Here is a 24,820-nt window from a genome sequence, read left to right on the forward strand (position 1 = left end):
AAAAGTCTTTGTGTTTTATTTATTTAGCAGTTTAAAACAAATTTTCGCTTACAACAAAAATAAAAAAACAGTAACTCACAAAAGTAAAACATAACACTGAATTTGAGCCATAGCAAATTTGATGACGTGACATCATTTAACATTCAGTGACATGACAAATATGTAAAACTTTTCACATCAGAATTAAATGCTCATTACTTCCAAATGAATAATCAATAAAATATAAAAATCAACCAGCAAATTGTTAACTTGATTTTAAGAAATAATGATCAACAAATCCCCAACTCCAAAAATTCAGATATCAGACAAGCCAGTGTGGGCTAAAACTTAATTATCATTATGCCAACGACAAAAAAAAAACCAAAACAAAAAAACTAGGGCTGGGTATTGATTCAGATTTTCCAGATCGATTTGATTCGAATTTCAAGGACTCAGTTCGATTCGATTCACGATTCAATTTGATTTAATTCAGTTTAATATCGATTCAGTCAAGTATATTTCAATTATGATACAAAACTTGCCTGGATATTAAGATATTTTCTGAGAACTAACAAAATATATTTAACAAGGAACCCTCTGACCTGGTGCATTACTATTAAAAATACTGTTTACATTAAGAATTGACCCCAAAGCAGTACATTAGTGATCATGTACTTTTATTTAAAGTGCTGACCAACACATACAAAATAAATATTTTAAATTAAATCTAATCACAAGGCAGACAATTTAAATGAAGTGGCTACAAAAATTTCTAAAATGGTGACCAAGATTTATTGCAATTGTTTCATTTATATTTACCTTTTTTTTTATTGTGCAACACCCCTTTTCAAAACTTTAAAATTTTAAATTTCAGGCATACCGTGGCACTTCCCCCCTAGACAATTAAATCTGATAATGTCACTTTTCATAATGTTTTGGATAATTGCCATGAATTGCCAATTATCAGAAAAATAGAATAATGTTTCACAGAATTAGTTTCTTTTTATGATCTCACAATTTCTTGGTTAATTAACACATCAATGTGTATTCATCCATACTTAATGTTTGTATTGTTGTGGTGTATTATAAATATCTATTGTAATTTTGGCACACAGGGAATTCAGTGCAGAATTTGGTTGTGCTTCCAAATAAACTGAGTTACCCAAAATGTAATGTTGAGTTTCCAATTTCAAATCAGGAGAAGAGTTGTCTCCAATTACATTTTTGTGCAAATTAAGAAACTTTTTTATTTAAAACTCTTTGGAGACTGATTTTACAGCTCCCAAACCCTCACAGAGTAAAGCAGTGACACCACACAGGCTCCACCAAGGATCTTGAGTATTTCTCTGGCGCCTCCCAGTGGAGCAGAACCAACAGTGCACTAACCCTTGATGGACAAATGTTCTCTTTAGGTATTCTGTAGTACATCTGAAGAGTTTTGCAGTCTAAAATTTACATTGTTAATAAATTCAGTGTTTACTTTAGATTTTGAGAAACATAAAAAAGACAAATAGAAAACCCCACAAAAACCACAGGAAACTCAAACACCCGTGAGGTGATTTAGCTCATTTACATGACAGTGACTCTGATTAGTCTAATCACTGTGATAACTGGAACAAATAGTTAAGGGAGTGGAGTTTTTACCATCACTATTATGCCATGGATTGAAATATGGGTAGAGCTTCTCAGTAAACCTACAGCCAGTAAAGGAGTAGATGAGAGCTGCAGCATCAATGTCATAAAAGGAGACCAGACCCTCTGCATAATCCACAAACACCCCCACCCTCTGAGGCTTTGACTTGAGAGAGAGATGGATTGAAGGGCCAGCACAGGCTTCATACTGATTTCTTTTACTCATGCATACAGTCCAGTAGCCATTTGTTGGGGACAAAGTGATGAAGGTGTCCTTTCTGTTGACAGACTCTCTGGCCACTCCTAAAGTCCAGGCAGTCTTCCCTTTGACTTGGACTTCATAGTAAAATCTTCCCACAGAGAAACTCTGCTTTCCTAGGACAGAATATAAAGAAAATCTCTTTGGGTTGTCGAGAAGATTCTGCTTCATGTCACCATAACTGACTTGCTTCCCATCATCAGACAGGATGAGATGGTGATTTGCTGTTTCAGGATCAAGAGTCACATCCACTGCAAACTGCTGGACCCTCTTCACCTCAAGGTTGGCACACAGCCTTTTAACCTCTTTACTGAGTGTCCCCTCCAGCTGAGTCACAGTACTCCTAACAGCGCCCTCACATGATGAGTGAACTCTGACCTCCGTCCAGTCCTTGGTGGGTTGAAACGGATTCAAGGACAGGAGGCTTTGGAGAAGCAGGAGGTGGTCTTCAGTGCGTGAGAGCTGCTCCAGCTCAGAGCTTCTCTTCATCAGCTCAGAGATCTCCTCTTCAAGCTCTTTGATGAAGCCTTCTGCCTGTTTCTCTGTTGTGTTGTGCCTCTCTTTAATCATCTCAATCAGATCAGCCAGACTTCCCTCAACAGACTGGATCAGATCAGTGAAGACCTGCACGCTCGCTGCTGTCTGTTTCTCTGCATCTTCCTTGCTGAGCTCCACTGACTTTTTGAACTGCTTGATCTTCAGTTGTCTCTCCTGGATCATCTGCTGAACTTTAGCCTCTATCTTTCCAAGTTTAGCTTTCTTTCCTTCATATTCATCTTTCAGAGAAATGACATGATGTCTCTTGTGACTTGACTCAGTGCAGAACTGACACACACATATCTGGTCAGTCTTGCAGAACAGCTCCAGAGGTCTATTATGCTTCTTACACATCCTGCTCTCCAGGTTCTCCACAGGATCAATCAGCGTATGTATTTTCAGGCCTGTGACTCTCCGGTGAGGCTCCAGGTGAGTCTCACAGTAGGAGGCCAGACACACCAGGCAGGACTTCAGGGCCTTCGTCTGGGTTTCAGTGCAGACGTCACAGAGAACTTCTCCTGTGTCTGCTCGGTGCTGCTGTGAGCTGCTGTTGGCTTTTATTTTAACTGACTGTCTGAATCGAGCAGCCATCTCAGATATAAAAGTGTTGACATGCAGTTCAGGTCTTCTATCAATCTGTTTTTTACATACAGGGCACTTAGTCTGGGCATTAATATTCCAGTGATGTGTGATGCAGGTCTTGCAGAAGTTGTGTCCACATGGTATGGTGACTGGATCAGTGAACACATCCAGACAGATGGAGCACAGAAACTGATCTTCAGAGAGGAGACTGCTGGCTGCTGCCATGTCTAACAACAAAAGGGAAAGTGTGAAATATAAACAATTAAATAACAGACAATATTAAAATATCAGCAAATGTCATGTTGAGACAAGTTCTGTTACAAATCACTAAAGTACAGAAGCAGAGAATGGCTGTGCTTGCAGTCAATTTGAATTCTATTTAGAGAAAACAAGCTTTATCTCAAGATAACAAGAATATCAACCTGTCATTACGAGAAACCAAAAGGTTGTTTGTTAAGTTGTTTCCTCTTACTACTCATGTTATCAGAGATCAGGAGTGCTATGCCTGCATGATAGTATCATGACAACTGCAGCAACAAATGTAAGCTGAAAATATCAGATGAGGTGCAATCGGGTGACTGCCCCTGTAGGAGGGTAGTAAAATGGAGCAGAGTGAGAGGGTGTGGGTGCCTCTCGGGTGTTTGGGTATTTTGCACTCATACCGGTGCCATTTGCAGATCATTTACTGCAGGGGTGTCAAACTCATTTTCACCAAGGGCCACATCAGCATAATGGCTGCCCTCAAAGGGCCAGATGTAACTTATAAATGTAACTAAATGTAACCAAATGTAATGTAAAATAAATGTAACTACTCCTTAATGTTAAATAACTTTGAATTTATTACTTATTCAAGTTACAAATATTACAGTTGCATAGAAAAAAATATGTTTGCTTGTTGCTCTGTTATAACATAAATCCTTTTAATTTGTCAGGTTATGAAACCCACATAACTCCATCAATCAAGGATCAAACTATCCAAGTGAATAAAGAAAAATAACATCAAACACAAGTTATGACATTAACTTTGTTCAAAACGGGTTAGGATGTGGAAACACTGCCGTCTAGTGGCGGGAAGCCGTCACTTCGCGGGTAACATAATCGACATGCATTGTGGGAAATGTAGTTTTTGGTCAAATCATGCTTTTGACCTATTTATTTTTAGACAATCAGACCTTTTAAGCTCTCGCGGGCCACATAAAATGACGTGGCGGGCCACATTTGGCCCGCGGGCCTTGAGTTTGACACATATGATTTACTGCTACTTACACAAGATAGACAGCTCAGAGGGAGGTTCCTGCATGAGAAAGGGCGAAGGGAGTGTTAACAGGTATATAAGAGTGATTCGCTTAAGGGGGGACATTGTTGCAGCCTTCATATTTGCCATAAAGTATGCTTTATGCTATAGCTAGCTAACAGCTTTCCCCATTTCAAACAATGCTTTTTGTAAGCTAACGTTAGTGACTGGAATGTTTGCAATAAGCCACAAGCTAACGTACAATCTCATCTTAAGATTTCTACCTTCAATTATACAAATGGTTATATGATGTATAAAGTTAGCTCGTACGCTAATATTACTCATTCTAAGTAGCAAACATCAGTTAAGTAGCCCATACAGTGGTTAGTTAGCTAGCTAGCATATAACATACTTACAAGGGATTTCAAAATATAAGTTAAAGTTTTTTCCTTTTTAACCTAGCACACGAGCAATTAGTTTGCCTTGTGCCGTTAAAATATTGTTTACTTTACAGGGTACCCGCGGATCCTTGAAAAGTCTTAAAAAGTCTTAAATTCATGTATCTAAAAGTAAGGCCTGAAAATGTCAAATTCATTAGAAATGTCTTAAATTGGTCTTAAATTCATGACTCAAAGGTCTTAAATTTGTTGCGGAAGGAATATTTAATCTGACTTCTTTTCTTTTTTTTTTATTCTCGCGGCACTTTTCTGTGAGTGTCCATGCGCCATCCAATAACGGCACGCGCTGGCGGTAGCACATACACAATGAATGGGTTTGTCAGCGGAGGTCTGCGCTTTGCGCGCTCTGTGTGGAAAGGGCTTAACGGCGCGCGCTGGCCACCTGCCACTCAATATGCTGCTGTAGTGGTTTGTTTTCCAGACATGTGAGTATCTTTGAGCAGTGAAAGTTATTATTTATGACTTTTTACTTGTCAGCAGTGATTTGTTTTCCACAGAGCTCTACGTGCGAGCATTTTACACGCATTTGCGACTAAAAATAGTTTTGTGCCAGCAAAATAAATCATTCAGCACGCAGTGCGAGTCCAGATTTCAACCAGCAGCAGAAACGAAAGGCGAATCATGCAGGTTGTGGGTTGAACGGGGGTCACAGACAGGAATACGGTGGTCAAATAGCCTACGGCGGCTCTGCGGTGCAAAATAACGGCTTACCGGCGGCGACAGAGAAATCCGACCCCAGGTCCAGTAGCCTAATTTCCTCTTTTGTTGGCGTTTGCCGTTCACATTTCTCTCTCTGTGGCAGGTAACAGTCCACAAACCTCACCGCACTTTAGGGACTGTTCTTTACTTATGAAGGGACTGTTCTTTTCTTGTCAGGGGAGGAGGGTGGCTGGTTGATTTTTATTTTATTTATTTATTTTATTTTGAACCCCCCTATGTTAATCACTTATTGATGCTGTTTTTCTATGAATAAGTCAATAAATAATTTATTTCATTGAAATATCATTGATGTATTATAGAAAAGTGATTTATCTTTTTATAAATGACAAAAGGCACATCTGCCTGATTTTTGTTGTGGTATCATGATACTACTCAGAACTGTGATACTTTCACTGGTATTGTACCGTGGGTCCCAATTTTGGTACTGTGACAACACTAGATGTCACAACCATTCCATTCGGAGTTGTGCAGTGAAGTGGCTCGGGTGCCACTTGCAAAAGTGTTCCCCCACTTCTAATTTTACAAGTTAAGCACTGGTTATAGTACAGCGGGATCCCCCAACCATGGCTTATATTTATAGTTTTTTCGGTCTTAAATTCCATTCAAGGTGGCATTAAAAAGGTCTTAAAAAGTCTTAAATTTAATTAACTGAAACCTGCAGATACCCTGCTTTAATATGGCCGGAGGTAGCTTTAGGTAAACATCTGCTCCTTCTAAAGATAATTTCTGATTTCTTATGACTTATTAAGAGATACAAACACATTCAGCAAACATTTAACTTAATTCAGTATTAACTGTAGCTCCATGTAAAGTGAATAAATGTGATCTTTCCGGGGTCTGCCCATTGGTCCGGCAGCCCATTGGTCTGACAGCCCATTGGTCCGACCATATTAAACCCATTGTTCCGAAGTCCTGTTTTCCGAAATCATCATGATGCCCTGTGGTTAAGGTCTGGTTAGGTTTAGGCACAAAAACCACTTCGTTAGGGTTAGAAAAAGATCATGGTGTGGGTTAAAATGAAAAAGAAAGTGGCAAACACACAAGCCTTTCCCAGCTGACCCAGAGCTGGTCACGGCGCACCATCAAGGCAGAAATACGCCCGCCGGGAGCCGTTCAGCACTGCGAAGAGCTCCCCACACAACCCGGACCCCAGAGTTAATAACAGGAGGTTATGGTGTTTCATTCTCTCCTCTCTATGACACTTGTATCTCGACCAGTAACTTACTTTTGTTATTATTTTGCACATATCAGAACAACGGGACGTCGGACTAATGAGAGGTCAGAACAATGAGAGGTCGGAACAATCCTACGGCACCATGTTTCCCAGCTAATCCTCTGCAACTCTGCATTAACGACACAGTTTACACGTTTTTTAACTTCTGATTTATTAAATATTGTTCTGAGCAAAACATGATGCAGAATTTAGCAGCAGCCTTCAGTAATAATAATATAATGTAGTGGTAAAAGAAATAACTTTTAGTGTTCATTTATTTTATATGATTTAGAGGAAGTACAGTAAATCAGTAACACATTCTCAGCCCTTATGACTAAATACATATTTCAAGGTATGTTGCTGAGTTTATTTTATAATGAGCAATTGTAGGTTGAAAATGAAGTCAGACGGGGAAAGGTTATGAAACGTTATGATGAAGCATATAGATGCATCACTTCACTTCAACGCATACAATGATAACTTATGATACATGGACTATTAAAACATACTATTAGTACAGTTGATTGTTGAGATGTGTATAGGCAAGTAGGCCTATAGGTACTCATAATGCATCATAAGCCCCATCACTCAGCCTTTAGTTTATAACTAGTCAAGAGCATCCATAAGACACTTGACACTTATGATCAATTATAAATCACATCTATAATGTTTTATGACTATTAATAGAGTGCATCAAGAAGCAGTAGGTGTGTTTATGGGTGCAGTCATAGACCATTATAAATGCATTAATTCACTATGAATGGCATTATAATGCATTATAGATGTGGTCTTCACAGAAACTGTTACCAAAAATGGCTTGAAGTTTCAATTAGTTATAAAACATTTGTTTACCTTAAAATGACCCTTCAGTTTTTATTTCTTTAAGGGTCATTCTGACTGATAATAATGATAATACCATGACACCATGAAACTGCAACGGTTATCATACTATGAAAATCTCGTACCACTTCAACCCTAAGTGCAGTATTGCATGTTGTGCACTGAGGGGGATGTGTTTTTGGTGTGAGCAGCAGTGCAGAGTCCTGTTGCAGTGTCCTAAAGGGTGTAATTGCTCCAGGGTGATCAAGATTGGCTTGATCCCATGCACTTGAAGGGGAGTGTAGGGCTCAGCCTGTGTCTGCTGTACGTGTGTGCAAGGCTGTTGGCTGCTTGAATTTGTGCTAATGAAGATTATTTTCTGTTACTCCTGGGTTTCCTCCTCATTTAATGGGTGCACAGTAGAAACATCCTGTGTACGGGCTCTCTACATCTCACATCAATGGCAAGGTTTATGACAACATTAGAAAACAAGATTGTGCTCTAATATTGCAGCAAACAAAACTACACATCTTGACAGTTGTTCAGTTATGAATCCACCCAGACAGTTATGGCAGTGGTCTTAAAGGCTAAAATCAGTATGATCCAACTAGTTATTCATTTTTGTGATCTTGTGATCTTGAGATCTTGTAAACTGCAAGACTCAAGTCATGTTCTCATAGAGGTATCATAACAGCTTTATCCATCATCATATTAGTTCAATATATTTTTTATTGCAAATGTGTGGCTGTGAAATCGAAAGTTAATTTGAAAGAGCACATGTCACCATCTGTGATGCGTTCAAAGCCAGCTCCCGACATCAGGAAAAACTTCATCTGGTTCTAAATGGGAGTGACACTTTAAACTCCTCCCCCTCTCTGCCCACACACACACACACACACACACACACACACACACACACACACACACACACTCACACTCTGTAGATTGCTACAGTAGTCAAACCAGGTTGACTAAGATGCAGAACTTGAATTACATCATTCCTGAAACAGTAAACATAATGAGAGAGAACATCCACTCCCCTAACTTATACTCGATAATAGTTATCTCGAGAAATCAGCCTTTAGTTTTGTTCATGAAGACATAAATCAACCATTTACAACAAGAAAACAAGCTTTGTTATCTTGAGATTTAAAAACAACTTGTGATTTTGAGATTACACAAAAATAATTGCAAGCGCAGCCGCTTTCAGCATCTAAAACATTTAACCAGGCAGTAAGTCAGTATTGTAGCCTGCATTGTCTTGAAAGAGACCACAGATCACCTGTCAACCCATAACAGACAACTTGAGTGTCAAGAGAGGTAGACAGCCCATCTACAGCTCACCTTTTAATACTAGCAAGTGAGACATAAATATCCTACTGTGTCTTAGAAGACAACCAATGAAGGAGGCCTCACAAAAAGCAGCATGTCAGACTTCTTGGTATAGTTGTCCCTGTGAGAGTATTCCTTCTTCTCTCAGCTGTACTTACTTGAACTTAGAGGCTCCACTGTAGGCGACTGTTGACCTGAAGTTGTTTGCTGAGAGAGACAAAGAGTGAAACTGTCACTGACTGTGAAACACTCCTCTCTTCAGAGCGTTGCTCCACCTCCTCATGCAGGTCAGCTGGTTTTTTCTTTGGCTATCTCTTTCCACAGGTGGGGGACACGAGTCCAACTAGAGTTGCAAATTTAAGGACCTGAGACTTGCTTGACTGATACCAATGAAAGACTCAACTTGACTTTGACTTGACATGGATGACTAAAAAGGACTTGATTTAAAAAAAACATGTAAAACTTATGGGGTGCTGTTTGTAAAGTGGCTAACACTGAAATTAACAGCAAGATTCTGCCACATTTAGCTTCAAACAATGTTTAAAAAAGTGGTGTGAATTTTTTAAAGTCATTACATTTACAGCAATATATTAAATATGTTAAATATAATGTCACATCTAAATATTAAATGTTAAATCTAAATATTAAATGTTAAATCCATATCTAAATGTTAAATGACACTAAAACTCAAAGTACACATCAAATAGAATTTCTCCAAACATGATTTCTGTCATTATAGGTAGTTCTTATCATGCTGATATATGTTCGAGTGTTCATTTTCTCCAATTAGTTTGGTTTTAATTCATTATTTGATGCTAAACACAGTCTGACCACCCGGGCTTTTATTTTGGTACACACTACAGTGTGCATTTGCATATTAGCTAAATATTTAGTTTCACCAAGCATGTTAAGATGTAACATTTAACACGTAGATTTAACATTTATATTTATATTTAACATTTATATTTAGATTCAACATTTAAGTTTAACATTTATTATTTAGATTTAACTGTGACATTATTTTAACATATTTCAAATATTGCTGTAAATGTGGTAAAAAGTGACCTTAAAAAATTCACACCACTTATTTAAGCGTTGTTTGAAGCTAAATGTGGCAAATGTTGCTGTTTTACAAATGGCACCCCATAAGTACTTGCATTTTTCTAGATGTTGAGAAGTTTCATTTTGTTTTTAAATATGATGATGCACAGATATTCGTGCTCACACTACCACAGCTCTGTCCCCCTGCCCACAGCTCTCCTCAGAGGAATGGCAGTATGTTTGTAATGACTGTCCCTGTCTGCTGTCCCAACATAACTTCACTATCCGAGAGTGCGTGTGTGCATGCATCCATGTGCCATGAAGTAGTATCTCCAGAGCCTTTTTTTTTGGCCTCCCATTCCTGCTCAGCTCGCCTTTGGGGATTTTAACAGTGTGTTATTATCTCACCTGCTCTCTGACTGCAGCAGGTATGTTATTGAGTGGAGTCTTTCACCCTGACCACAGGGCTTGGAGTAAGAGAGGAAGCATTTAGATCCTTTACTCTCGTAAAAGTAACTAATACCACACTGTTTAAATACTCTGTTAAGTCAAAGTCCTGCATTTAATATGATATTTAAGTAAAAGTATGTGAGCACGATCAGTAAAATGTACTTAAAGTATTACAAGTAAAAGTACTGTAAAATGTCCCCTGTGACTGTTGTAGTCTGCTACTATATATGATCTCATTAGATTATTATGACACACACATTAATGTAAAAGCAAAATTTTACTGTTGTAGTTGGTTGAGGTGGAGCTCATTTTGAACCAATAACTAAATGATTCTTTTTTTATGGGTTTATCTGGTGATTATTTTCTCCATTAATCGATTGATTGTTTGGTTTGTAAAAATTCTGGAAATAGTGAGAGATAGCTACACACTTACCCAGAGCCCAAAGTGACACATTCATAATGTTTGTTTTGTCCACCAACAGTTCAAACCTCAACATTAAAACCAATTAAAGAATATTTTTTTAAAAAGCAGCAAAAAAATCATCACATTTTTGAAGCTGGAGCCATGAAATGTTTTTGCATTACAAAAAGACGCAAATTTATTTTCTGTCAGGACAATAACAGACTCATAGTTCCAGCTGTACCTGAACATTTTCTGAGTTTGTGAGTATGACTTGACTTGTGACTTGCTTGACCTGAGCAATGACTTGACTCAACTTATAGAAAGAACTCAACTGGCTTGATTTTCACCACAGTGACTTGAAACTTGCTTGAGACTTGTACATGTGTGACTTACTCCCACCTTTGTCTCTTTCAGGTTTGTAAATTATTATGGTGACTTTACCAAAAGATGAACTGATTTCATTTCATATTGAAATTACAAAGTAAGACTAATTTCCACCTGAAATGTCACATTTGAGTCAATAGTCCTGTTTAATGGTTAGAAATGCAGATCTACACTGTAGAGAAAACACAAGACAAACACACAATGAGAGATGAGATGCTGAAAACTGAGAGACCCATGTCATGTCAGAGGTATCATAACAGCTTTAACCATCATCATATTAGTTCAATGTCATTTTTTATTGTAGATGTGTGACTGTGGAATTGAAAATTGATTTGAAAGGGCATATGTCACCATCTGTGATGCATTCAAAGCCAGCTCCCAGCATCAGAAAAAAAAATCATCTAAAGGGCAGTGTCACACACACACACACACACACACACACACACACACACACACACACACACAGTACACTGCTACAGTAGATGGCTGTTGAAACCAGGTTGACTAAGATGCCGAACTTGAATTACATCATTCCTGAAACAGTAAACATAATGAGAGAGAACATCCACTCCCATAACTAATACACAATATTAGTTTAAACTCTTAAGGCTCTAGTTTCCCGGGGCAACGCAGGGTGGCGCAGGTTGGCGAACCCTGCGCAGAGCTAGTTTCGAGCAGTGCTCTCTTCTGCCATGGCAAATTGAGTAAACTCTCATTACGCCTTCACGCGGCGCATTTACGGGCGAGGAGAGGGGCTCATTTGATTGGTGTGATGTGTGTAAAACCCACTCCACGCCTTCTCTCCTCCCTCTTTCCGACTTGTGCCGGTAGGAGGGACAGAGGTGGGAAAGAGGAGTAGTGTGCTAAACTTACAAAATCTGCCTGGCCACACCCATTTGGCGAAGCGCAGGTGCGCTGCGCCCCCGCCTCGCCTGGTCTGCCAAACTAGAGCCCCAAGACTGGAAGTACTACAGTACTCAAAATGTACACAAATTTTTTCTCTCCATGCACATCACAGTCCTAACAGTACATACAGAGAATTTAGAATCTCTAATAAGGAATTAGATTTTGGTTAATAAATCGTTGTCTTTTCAGGCAAGAAGGCAAAACATTAAAAGATATACCAGACTGGTTTCAGACTACAATCTGTGATGTCAGACAGAAATAGTTTCTCAGACTAACAGAAAGTAGGAGGCTGACTGTACAGACTCCCACAGTGATTGCTTGACTTTCAAAGGCATTTCTCCTTAATTAAAAATTCAAACTAGCTGTGCTTAACTACAAACTATCTCTATATGCTAGCAACAATTGTTCTGTACAACAAGGTACAATCAAAAAGAGAATATTCTTCAAATATCTTCACTGATGATGAATAGACTTAGAGAGTGCATTGACACTTTACAGTAATACAGTGATCTCTAGCTGTTAAGTAGCTAACTGAGAAAATGTTTATAAAAAAAGGCCCAGTTATAGTCTTTGTCTTTATTCATAACAGTTTTTTAAAAAAAATGCTCTTATTGTAAAGATTCAAAAGAAAAAAAACATAAATTCTCTCTGATTCATTGGCAAATATTATTGAATGACATGAAAAAAGTAAAACATTTCACATCAGAATTAAATGCTCATTGTTACCAAATTAAAAATCAGCAAAATATATAACTAAACCAGCATAGTGTAAAATTAATTTAAAAAAATAAATTATGAAAACAAATCCCCAACACCAATTTTTTTTTATATTATTTGAAACAAAGTGGTCTAAAACCACAAAAGTGAATAACATTGATCATTTCATTACAATGCAATGTTCTGCAGGGAAAACCTTTGGTCCTTGCATTCATGTGAATGCCCCTTCCCTTAACACACTCCACCCATCTAAACATTGTTGTAGACCAAGTGCCCCCACTCATGCCAGGGGGCTATTGGTCTGTAATGGGGTTTGGGTGGGTGTGTAAAGTGGCATCTACATGAATGGCAGGAGCCAAGGTTCCTCACAAGAGCATTGCACTGTAACAAAATTATCAATGCTATTAACCTTACCAGTCAGTGGTTTTAATGTTTTGGCTGATCTGCGTATGTACTAATGGACATGGCTACAGTGATATCACCCATTGGTTTGTGGACTGTTGTTTCAAAGCCTCAAGTTTGGCATTTTGTCTGTTGACATCTTGTTTTGTTGGAACAGGTGACCATATTCGAACAAGAGGGTGAAGGTGTGGAGGAGAGATGGATGAATCTGACACATAGACTGTAGTGATGCTACACTTTGTGCCTTTTACAAAGTTTCACAAAGTTAATGAGCCATAGCGACCAAAACCATTTTTTATACCAGGCTGTAAACATGTCTATTTCTGCTATAATGTTCGACATTTGAACATGGAGGTTGACAGGCATTTACTCTGTTTTAGAGCCAGCCTCAATTGGCCATTCAATGAACTGCAGTTTTGGCTTAATTTTTCAGCTTTGGAGGTTGCTGCTTGGCTAAAACTAGATTATCATTATGACAAAAAATACACAGAAGTATAGAGAATGTAATTAAAAAAAGTCAAATATGGAAGCTTAAAATAATGGAATGAATTCATAAATCTAAACTCGCAATTACTAAGTGTTATTTTATTTTTCTTTTGAAATACTAAGTTTTACTGGAATTGTTTTAATTATATTTTGCCATCTAAACAAAATAGTAATTTGTAAAACATCTTCAATTTGCATAAATGCTCAAAAACATTTATTAACCAGTAAATATACTCAACCAGAAAATTGTGTAAAATTGTTATAAAACCAAATAAAAAGCAACAACAACAACAACAAAAACATGTAGATATTATTCTACTGCCATGTGCTAAAACCAGATTATTATGAAAAAATAAAAATACAATCACAGACACAAACCAAAGCAATATTAATAAAACAGTAAAGGGATTTGGGACATTTACATGACAGTGACTCTGTTATGATTCATCTAATCAGCTTGATTGATGGAACAAATTTTTAAAGGAGTGGAGTTTCTACCATTATTGTTATGACAGGGATTGAAATATGGGCGCAGCTTCTCATTGAACCTACAGCCAGTAAAGGAGTAGATGAGAACTGCAGCATCTATGTCATAAAAGGAGACCAGACCCTCCTCATGATCCACAAAAACCCCCACCCGCTGAGGCTCTGACTTGAGAGAGAGATGGACTGGTGATGAAGCAACGGCATACACTATGTTGTTCATCATGCATATCGACCAACAGCCATACTCAGGGGTCAGTGTGATACGCCCTTTCCTGATGACAGACTCTCTGGCCACTCCTAAAGTCCAGGCAGTCTTCCCTTTGACTTGGACTTCATAGTAAAATCTTCCTAAAGAGAAACTCTGCTTTCCTAGGACAGAATAACAAAGAAATCTCTTTGGGTTGTCGGGAAGATTCTGCTTCACGTCACCATAACTGACTTGCTTCCCATCATCAGACAGGATGAGATGGGGATTTGCTGTTTCAGGATCAAGAGTCACATCCACTGCAAACTGCTGGACCCTCTTCACCTCAAGGTCAACACACAGCTTCTTCATCTCTTTACTGAGTGTCTCCTCCAGCTGAGACACAGCTGTCCTCACAGACCCCTCATATGATGAGTGAACTCTGACCTCTGTCCAGTCCTTGGTGGGTTGAGCAGGAATTAAGGATGTGAAGCTTTGGAGGAGCAGGAGGTGGTCTTTAGTATGTGAGAGCTGCTTCAGCTCAGTGCTTCTCTTCATCAGCTCAGAGATCTCCTCTTCAAGCTCTTTGATGAATCCTTCTACATGTTTCTCTGTTGTGTTGTGCCTCTCTGTAATTGTCTGAATGAGCTCAGCCAGACTTCCCTCAACAGACTGGATCAGAGCAGTGAAGACCTGCACACTGGCTGTAGTCACTCTGTCTGCAGTTTCCTTGCTGAGCTCCACTGATTGCTTAAGCTCTTGAATCTTCAGTCGTCTCTCCTGGATCATCTGCTGAACATCGGCCTCTGTCTTTCCAAGTTTAGCTTTCTTTCCTTCATATTCTTCTATCAGAGGAACAATTTGATGAAGCTTGTGACTTGACTCAGTGCAGAACTGACACACACACGTCTGGTCAGTCTTGCAGAACAGCTCCAGAGGTCTCTCATGCTTCTTACACACCCTGCTCTCCAGGTTCTCCACAGGATCAATCAGCGTATGTATTTTCAGGCCTGTGACTCTCTGGTGACGCTCCAGGTGAGTCTCACAGTAGGAGGCCAGACACACCAGGCAGGACTTCAGGGCCTTCATCTTGGTTTCAGTGCAGACGTCACAGAGAACTTCTCCTGTGTCTGCTCGGTGCTGCTGTGAGCTGCTGCTGGCTTTTATTTTAACTGACTGTCTGAATCGAGCAGCCATCTCCGATATAAAAGTGTTGACATGCAGTTCAGGTCTTCTATCAATCTGTTTTTTACATACAGGACACTGAGTCTGGCCATTAATATTCCAGTGATGTGTGATGCAGGTCTTGCAGAAGTTGTGTCCACATGGTATGGTGACTGGATCAGTGAACACATCCAGACAGATGGAGCACAGAAACTGATCTTCAGAGAGGAGACTGCTGGCTGCTGCCATGTCTAACAACAAAAGTGACAGTGTGAAATACAAACAATTAAATAACAGACAATATTAAAATATCAGCAAATGTCATGTTGAGTCAAGTAGTTCTGTTGCAAATGACTACAGTATGGAAGTTGAGAGTGGCTGTGCTTGCAGTTATGTCATTTGTATTTTATTCAGAGAAAACAAGCTTATCTCAAGATGACCAGAATATAAACCTGTTATTACAGGAAAACATTTTGTTTGTTTGGTTAATTGTTTGCTCCTATTATGTGATCATGTTTACCAGAGACCAGGAGTGCTATGCCAGCATGCATAGATGACATCTTGACAACTGTAGCAACTTGACCGGAAATAACCGATCAAGGAGTACCCATTATTGATCAATTTATCAGACAGTCATTCAGTCAAGGTCTAACACAGGCAGAAATTTCATTGAGTAGAGGTTACATTCATATTAGTCCTTGTCATTTAAGCAGAAGAAAAGCTACAACTTCACAGGCTTTATTTGAGCAGCTTCTGGCTGAAGCAGAGAGATGTTACTTGGTCAACCTTTCATCTCTGGTTACTGTAGTGAGATATATGTGTGTGTATTGAGGAAGGAGGCAAAAGAGAGTGGAGTGAGTGATTGCACATGAGATGAAGAGAGAAAATGATTGCACCTGTGGGGGCACAGGTGTCTCTGGGGAGCCAAGTGCTTGTTGAATGTTATGGAGCAAAAGCCTGGCCGAACCAGACGTATTTTTCACTCATACTGTTCCTGTGTGACGAAGGGCGAAGGGAGCGTAAGTGGGGATATGAGTGCTTTTGTTCACTGTCAAGCCTGTGACGAGGCTTTCCTGCTGCCTCTGGAGAAGCCTTACTGTGCTGGACTGGCAGTTGTCCCCACACCATACTGACTGAAACTGATTAAAACTGCAACAATGCCAATGCTCAGACCCCACGGGAGGGTCTTGCACTATGGGCAACTTAAGCTGTTTTAAACTTACTTATTCATTTGGAGTTGTCTGTTTTTGTTTTTGTTGCTTGTGATTAAATGTTTAGTGTTTTTGATGTTAAGTAGCCGCGGAGAGCCAGAGTACCCTGGTGGGGGAATCAGTTAAAGCGGCCTAGATAAATCCTGTGGTGCTCCTGCAAATGCTGCACCATAAGTGATTAATACTGTAGAAGCGAAAATCAGGGCCTGGAAGTGGGCCAGATGGCTCCTGACCTCGTCTTCTACTTCTCCCGCAAATCATCCTCTGAGTTGAATTAGTACCTTAGGTTCAGCTGGCTGACACTTAAGAGAAACACTGGAGTCGAGTAGAATCAGGTGCAATCGAGTTTAATGTGTTCACAAGCAACAACACATACAACTCATTGAGCCAGGCTCCGGAGCACGACTGAAGTGTTGCTCTCTGCGTTCTCCCTTTTATGCTGGTGAAGATTCGAGAGAATCTCCACCCTTTTTCCTTTAATCCTTCCCACCTGAACCCAAATCTACTGGTGGCAGACCCTGTCCAAACATGACCTCTGGGCCTGGAAGTCCCCAAATTCTCCCACCATTAGATTCGAGCCTGGTTTCACTTTATTTTTTAAAAATATATGAAACCTGGGGACTTTCTCTATACAGTCCCCTGTGCTTTCATGCAATGTGAGCTTTTGAGTATGTGTCATGCTTTGAGTGTGTGTCATGCAATACAAACATTAAAGAGTGTGTGTGTGCTATTATTGAACAATGCATAGTGTGGTATATGTGTGCTCTTCAATGTGAATACATAACCTTGTGTTGTGAATAAACTGGTATAACATTGTTTTATCACACATAGATGCATAACAAACAGTTTTATAGGACCTTATACATAAAACATGGTTATATGACTTTTACTTTTAATCAACTTATGCAGTACATCATCTTTACCTGATTAGAGATTAAATCTTACACTACAATACCTCCCATACACCAGAAGACTGGGAAAAAAAAGGACTTTGAAAAGTCTGACACTGTCTTACACCTAAATACAATGTTTCATGAGTTAGAGAGCTTTTTCTAACATAATCAGATTTTGCAAAAACAGAGTATCTTGTAAAATCTTTATTTGCAAAATTAGTAGCTCTAAAAAAAGGGAAAAAAAGTGGACAGAAATTGCTGCAGCCTTCAAATATGCCATGAAGTATATTTTATGCTACAGCTAGCTAGCTAGCTAGCTAGCTAGCTAATTACTTTCCCCATTTCAAACAACGCTCCTTGTAAGCTAATGTTAGCTACTGGAATGTTTACAATCAGCCACAAGTTAACTGCATCTCAGCTGAAGATTTCTAGCTTCATTCTCAGAAATGGTTACATGATGTATAAAGTTAGGTCATAGGCTAATAGTAAGTATTGTAGTTGCTAACATCAGCTTGCGAGTAGCCCCTACAGTGGGGTCTATGTCACAGGTTCGACAGCCCATTGGTTCGACATCCCATTAGTCCGACTGTCCACGGTGCTGAACGGCTCGCGGCGGGCGTATGGTGCGCCGCAAGCAGCTTGAGGTGAAGCAGGCTCACGGTTTATGTGTTTGTCACTTTCTTTTTCATTTTAACCCACACTATGATCTTTTCCTGACCCTAACCAAGTGGTTTTTGTGCCTAAACCTAACCAGACCTTAACCACAGGGCATCATGATGATTTCGGAACGGACTTCGGAACAATGAGTTTAATATGGTCGGAACAATGGGATGTCAAACCAATGGGCTGTCGAACCAATGGGCAGTTCCCCTACAGTGGTTAACTAGCTAGCTATAGCATATAACATACTTACAAGGGATTTCAGGGGCTGCTGCAGTTTCTTTCCATTCCTTTCCTTCTCCACTCTATCATTGCACAAATGTGAGAACATGTCAAAAAGGCACTCCTTCCACTTCACAGCTCTGCCAGGTGGAACATGCTTGTGTAAAAAATAATATCGACTGGGTTATGATTCTAGCCCATTGGTCCGATATGCCATCAGTCCGACGGTCTGCGGTGCTGAACAGCTCCCGGCGGACGTATTTCTGCCTTGATGGTGCATCGCAACTGGTTCTGGGTCAGCTGGGAAAGGCTTGAGTCAAAGCAGGCTCACAGCTTATGTGTTTGTCACTTTCTTTTTCATTTTAACCCTCACCATGATCTTTTCCTGACCCTAACCAAGTGGTTTTTGTGCCTAAACCTAACCAGACCTTAACCACAGGGCATCACGATGATTTCGGAACGGACTTCGGAACAATGGGTTTAATATGGTCGGACCAATGGGCTGTCGGACCAATGGGCTGTTCCCGGGATTTCAGGGGTAGCAACAATTTCTGCCCACTTTTTTCCCCCTTCTGGTAGCTAACAGTCTTGGTGATAGTGACCTTGCAAGATCCCCAGGCTTTACAAAATCTTATTCTGTGACTAAAAACTCTCTGACCCATGACACATTGTCTTTAGATATGAGATGTTGTCAGACTTGAGACTTTTTAAAGTATTTTCAAAGTATTCTAGTGTATGGTAGACATTAATCACTCATTATGCAGCTTAGATTCTTTAAATACATGAAAATTCATCACACTTTACTGAGCACCAACTATGAAACGTTATGATGAAGCAAACATTATTATAGATGCATCAATATGCACTTCACTTTACTTAACACACACAATGATAACTTACATAAGATATTATAACATACTATGAGTCCTCACTACAGTTGATTGTTGAGGTGTGTAGTATAGGTATCCATAATGCATTATAAGCCTGATCAGTCAACCTTTAGTTTATAACTAGACCAGAGCATCCACCCCTGTGACACTTGGGAGTTATAATTCATTATAAGTCACAGCTATGTTTTACAACTATGTTTTGGGAAGCATTATGTGTGTTTGTAAGTGCAGTCATAGAGCATTATAAATGCATTAATTCACTATGAATGCCCTTATAATGCACTATAGATGTGGTCTTTATAGAGAGTGTTACCAAATGCATTTGAAGTTTCAATTATAGTAATAAAGCCTTGTTTACCCCAAAATAACCCTTCAGTCTTCATTTGTTTAAGGGTCATTCTGACTGATAATAGTAATTCTGTAATACCATGATACTGTGAAACCACAACGGTTATCATACCATTCAGGGCCGCCCCTCCCTAAACGCAGAACATGCGCTGTGCGTAGGGCCTCATCTTCCATGGGGGGCCACATTTTACGCGAGGGGACGCATTTGTGCATATGCGCAATGGATGCACATATGCGCTACCGTGAGGCGTGCGTAGAATCAGCTCGAGGAAGGAGAGAAGAGACCTGACCGCTCATGCCTCGCTGCGATGATTGACAGCACTGGACATCTGAACAATAAGAGGAGTGCGCTGGCAGACACTTGCAGAGCTGCAGCAGGTGAAGAGTTGTCGACATGTCGTCCAAAAGAGCCTCAGGAGTATGTGCACGCAAGGGACGGCGGGCGGGCTCCACGGAGGGGGAGACCCGAGCCTCCGGGGTATGTGCGGGGCCGGGAGGTCGGATGCTCCCAGAGAGGGGAGAGGGAGAAATATAGCTAAATAAGATGAAAATAGAAAAGAATGTCTTTGTATTTTATTTCTGTTTTCAGTGTTTAATTAAGGTGGGAGAGGCAGAGGGCTGAGGGAGATCGGACGCCTCCGGAGAGGGGAGAGGGAGAAATATAACAAAATAAGATTAAATCGGAAAAACCTGTCTCCCTCTTTTATTTTATTTTCAGTGTTTAATCAAGGGTGAGGGATTGAGGTGGTGGAAGTTACTTTCTTTTGATGAGTAATTGATGGCTATTTGTGACTCAGATTTGTTTATTTATTTATTTCAGTTTGAAGTTATTTTTATTTAATATTTATTTATTTATTTCAGGTTGAATTTTTTATTTTATTTGACTCATACAGCCAAACTACTGTATCTACAGTACATTTGTTATTGCTAATAAAGGTTGTCAAGTTAAATGGCAAGTTGTTGTACGGTCATTTTGTACCTATGATACATTTGGGATGGGGGCCTCCAAATAAAATTTCGCTTAGGGCCCCAATTTGGTGAGGGGCAGCCCTGATACCATGAAAATCTCGTACCACTTCAACCCAAGGTGCAACATTACGTGTTATGCACTGAGGGGGATGTGTTTTTGGTGTGAGTAGCAGTGCCATGTCCTGCCGCAGTGTCCTAAAGGGTGTAATTGCTGCAGGGTGGTCAAGATTGGCGTGAGCCCTTACATTTGAAGGGGAGAGTAGGGCTCAGTCTGTGTCTGTTGTAGCTGTGCACAAGGCTATTGGCTGCATGAATTTGTGCTAATGAAGATTATTTTCTGTTACTCCTGGGTTTCCTAGAAACATTCTGTGTGTGGGCTCTCTACATCTCACATCAATGACAAGATTTATTACACTACTCAAAAAAAGATTGTGCTCTGATGATGCAAATGCAGCAAACAAATCTACATGCTATGTTTTGAAGCTTAGTTATGAATCCTCCCTGACAGTCATGAAAGTGATTTTAAAGGCTTAAGTCACTGCAATCAAATGAACCAGTCATTCATTTTTGTATTTTTCATAATTTTCCTGTTATCTTGAGAAAATAAATGGTGTTTTCTAGTGATAAATTATCTTTAGCTTTTGTTTTTTCCAAGAAATAACATAAATTAACCCCTTACCTAACACAATCAAAAAAATAACTGCAAGCACAGCTGTTTTCGGCCTATCATATTGAAACATTTGACAGGGCAAATATTCAGTATTATTGTAGCCTGCACTGTCTTGAAAGAGACCGAAGATCACCTGTCAAACCATAACAGACAACTTGAGTATCAAGAGAGGCAGGCAGCCCATCCACAGGTCACCTTTTAATACCAGTAAGTGAGACATAAATATTCTACTGTGTCTAGAAGTCAACCAATGAAGGAGGCCTCACAAAAAGCAGCATGTCAGACTTCTTGGTATAGTTGCCTCCTTCATTGGTTGACTGAGTAGTCATTCTTCTCTTGATACCTGTTTTTACCATTACAAAAATAACAACAACAATAAATATTGTCAGCTGTACTCACTTGAATTTAGAGGCTCCGCTGTAGGCTACTGTTGACCTGAAGTTGTTTGTTGAGAGACACAGAGAGACTTGTGTGGACTGCAGCAGTGTTGTTGTTCTGAGTTACTTTCAGTTTCATTGACTGTAGCCTAAAAGACGTAACTGTGAAACATTCCTCTCTTCACAGTGTTGCTCCGCCTCTTCATGCACGTCAGTTGGTTTTATCTTTGGTTATCTCTTTCCACAGGTGGGGGACTCAAGTCACATGACTTGACTTGAGTCCAACTTGAATTGCAAATTTGAGGACTTGAGACTTGCTTGGTTGATACCAATGAAAGACTCGCCTTACTTTGACTTGAGACAGATGTCTTAAAAGGACTTGACTTTTATTTTTTAAATAATACTTATATTTTTCTAGGTGTTGAGAACTTCAATCAATCAATCAATCAATTTTATTTATAAAGCCCAATATCACAAATCACAATTTGCCTCACAGGGCTTTACAGCATACGACATCCCTCTGTCCTTAAGACCCTCACAGCGGATAAGGAAAAACTCCCCCAAAAAAACCCCTTTAACGGGGAAAAAAAACGGTAGAAACCTCAGGAAGAGCAACTGAGGAGGGATCCCTCTTCCAGGACGGACAGACGTGCAATAGATGTCGTACAGAACAGATCAGCATAATAAATTAACAGTAATCCATATGACAGAGAGAGAGAGAGAGAGAGAGAGAGAGAGAGAGAGATGCAGGTAATGACAGTAGCTTACAACAACATTAATGAAAGTAATAATATTATAGTTATAGTTCTGGTTACTGCGGTACAATATGTTGAAAGTATGTATTAATACGTACGTAATAAGTATGACTAATGACTAATGATGGCAGCAGCAGCAGGAGGCATCTGGCGGGACCACGGCAGCAGCACAACCACACACGTCACGCTGTCCAGGCACCGCTGTGATATGAGTTACATTTTGTTTTTAAATATGATGACACATATGTCAGGGACCCGCCGGCTGATAAGCGTGCCCACACTACCACAGCTCTGTCCCCCTGCCCCACAGCTCTCCTCAGAGGTGTTGTTTTATTCAGTTCTATCTGCGTGATACACATCTGTTAGGTTTTTAATAACTTATTCAGTATGAACGAGGGCCATTACACACACACAGTCACCACTGTGAGAGCTGATACAAGCGCTGCTAGCTTTATATGCTCAGGCTCTCTTATTTGTACGAGGTTTTGATACTGTCAGTGTGTAACAACTGTTCCTGCCTGCTGTCCCAACATAACTTCACTATCTGTGAGTATGTGTATGTGCACTTGGCGTGCACATGCGCGCCATGAGACAGTTTATCCAGTGACTTTTTTGGCCTCCTCCACATTTGGGGATTTTAACAATGCGTTATTATCTCACCTGCTCTCTGACAGCAGCAGGTATATTATGTGAGTGGAGTCTTTCACCCTGACCAGAGGCCTCAGAGCAGGAGAGGAAATATTTAAATCCTTTAGTCTAGTTAAAAAGTAACTAATACCACCCTGTAAAATACTCATTAGATTATTATGACTCATGCATTAATGTAAAAGCAGGATTTTACTGTTGCAGTTGGTTGAGCTCATTTTGAACTATTAACTAATCATTATTTTTATGATGGGTTAAACTGCTGATTATGACAAGTCATGTTCTCGTAGAGGTACCGTAACACCTTTAACCATCGTCACAAACGCATGCACGCATGCACGCACAATTACATCATTCGTGAAACAAGAAAACATAATGAGAGACAACATCCCATAACTAATAAGCAATAATAGTTAAAACTGTAAGACTAGAAGTACTACGGAATTTCACTCTCAGAATATACACAAATTTCTTTTGCTTTGTGTACATTGCAGTCACTACATTGCATGCAGAGAATTTAGCATCTTTAATAAAGAATGAATTGTTGTCTTTTCAGGCAAGAAAGCAACACTAAAAGAAATCCCAGACTGCTTTCAGACCATAATCTGTGACGTCAGACAGAAATGAAACTAACAGAAAGTAGGAGACTGACTGTACAGACTTCCACGGTGATTGCTTGAGTTTCAAAGGTATTTATTCTTAATTAAAATTCCAACTAGCTGTACTCTATCACAAATTATCTCCATACACTAGCAATAATTACTCTCTTACACAGAGAAAGAATACTCCTCAAAGATCTTTATTCATATAGAAGCATAAGACTTACAGCAAAAATTATAAGCACAACAACACATAAAAGTAAAACATGAAATTGTTTCAGATTCATTAGCAAATATTATCTAACTATAAAGCAAGGAATCTATGTATGTAGTAGGTACGTTTGTCTTTCACATATCTCGGGAACCCTTCATCCAATCTACTTCACACTTTGTGGGTGTATTGCTGGGGACCCAAGGATGTGCAGCATCTCATTTGGTGCGATTTGGACATGCAATATTAATAAATTTTGAATAAACAAAGGAACAGTGCTGTGTGTCTCAGTGCAGTGGCGGGGGCAGGGCTTTAGGGCTCTGCAGAGAGTTCAGCATGTCTTTATGTAAGCAGGGACTCTGTTGCTCGCTACGGTACATTGGACAACAGATGAAGAAAGAGACCAGAGATTTTACATGTAGCATAATCAAACATTTCAAGCATCAGTGATGTAAATTTAGGAATGAACACTTTTGTTCCCAGACCCAAGGAAGCACAGGACTCCGCAGAGTGAGCAACATGTAGTCACTGACTCCAGTTCAGATGCTGGATATACCAATTTTCTAACTAACCTCTAACTTCACCTCCCTGGAGTCGACAAGCTTAAGCGGAGACCCAAGAGGATAAACGTCACTCTGGCATTGCAACTCAAAGTGTGTAAGTTTGCCATAATAACTTACAACACTAACGTTACGGAATGCAAAATATTTCTGCTAGTTAAATTCATACTTTAATTTATAACTGCAGCAGATATGTCAAAGCAAGTGACTAATACGGCTATTTCGAAATTAATTCATCCGCATATTGTAGGCCTATTTCAGCTTTGATTCTGACCACGAGCAGTGGCTACTTGAGTGTGTTTTTCAGGGGCGGATTTAGTAATGTGGGGGCCCCAGACTAACTTGCTTTACTTTTTACTCTTTCCTAACTGGGAATGTTGGTTGGCTATTGGCGAAGGTAGAAGAAGTACTCAAAACTTTTT

General features: G+C 39.6%; 2 protein-coding genes across 3 annotated transcripts in view; both read right to left on the reverse strand.

Annotated features, from left to right (window-relative positions):
• On the reverse strand, positions 1-21,765 carry LOC125882646 (E3 ubiquitin-protein ligase TRIM21-like). Of its 2 annotated transcripts, none has more exons than XM_049566457.1 (2): positions 21,651-21,765; positions 1-3,216 (listed from the first exon to the last, which is right to left on the reverse strand). In XM_049566457.1, exon 2 carries the CDS (start codon positions 3,212-3,214, stop codon positions 1,574-1,576), a length of 1,641 nt encoding a protein of 546 aa, XP_049422414.1. In that variant the 5' UTR covers positions 3,215-3,216; positions 21,651-21,765; the 3' UTR covers positions 1-1,573. The 2 variants fall into 2 exon arrangements, with proteins under 2 accessions (XP_049422414.1, XP_049422415.1); XM_049566458.1 differs by lacking the exon at positions 21,651-21,765 and adding an exon at positions 8,924-9,014.
• Positions 11,164-24,820, reverse strand: part of LOC125882645 (E3 ubiquitin-protein ligase TRIM21-like) — a 23,702-nt gene continuing 10,045 nt past the window's right edge. The window contains exon 2 of the mRNA XM_049566456.1: positions 11,164-15,639. Within this exon, the coding sequence (XP_049422413.1) occupies positions 14,003-15,637 (1,635 nt within the window). The 5' untranslated portion in view covers positions 15,638-15,639 and the 3' untranslated portion in view covers positions 11,164-14,002. The remainder of the gene's footprint in view (positions 15,640-24,820) is intronic.

Source organism: Epinephelus fuscoguttatus, linkage group LG22, assembly GCF_011397635.1.
Source record: "Epinephelus fuscoguttatus linkage group LG22, E.fuscoguttatus.final_Chr_v1".
NCBI lineage: Eukaryota > Metazoa > Chordata > Actinopteri > Perciformes > Serranidae > Epinephelus > Epinephelus fuscoguttatus.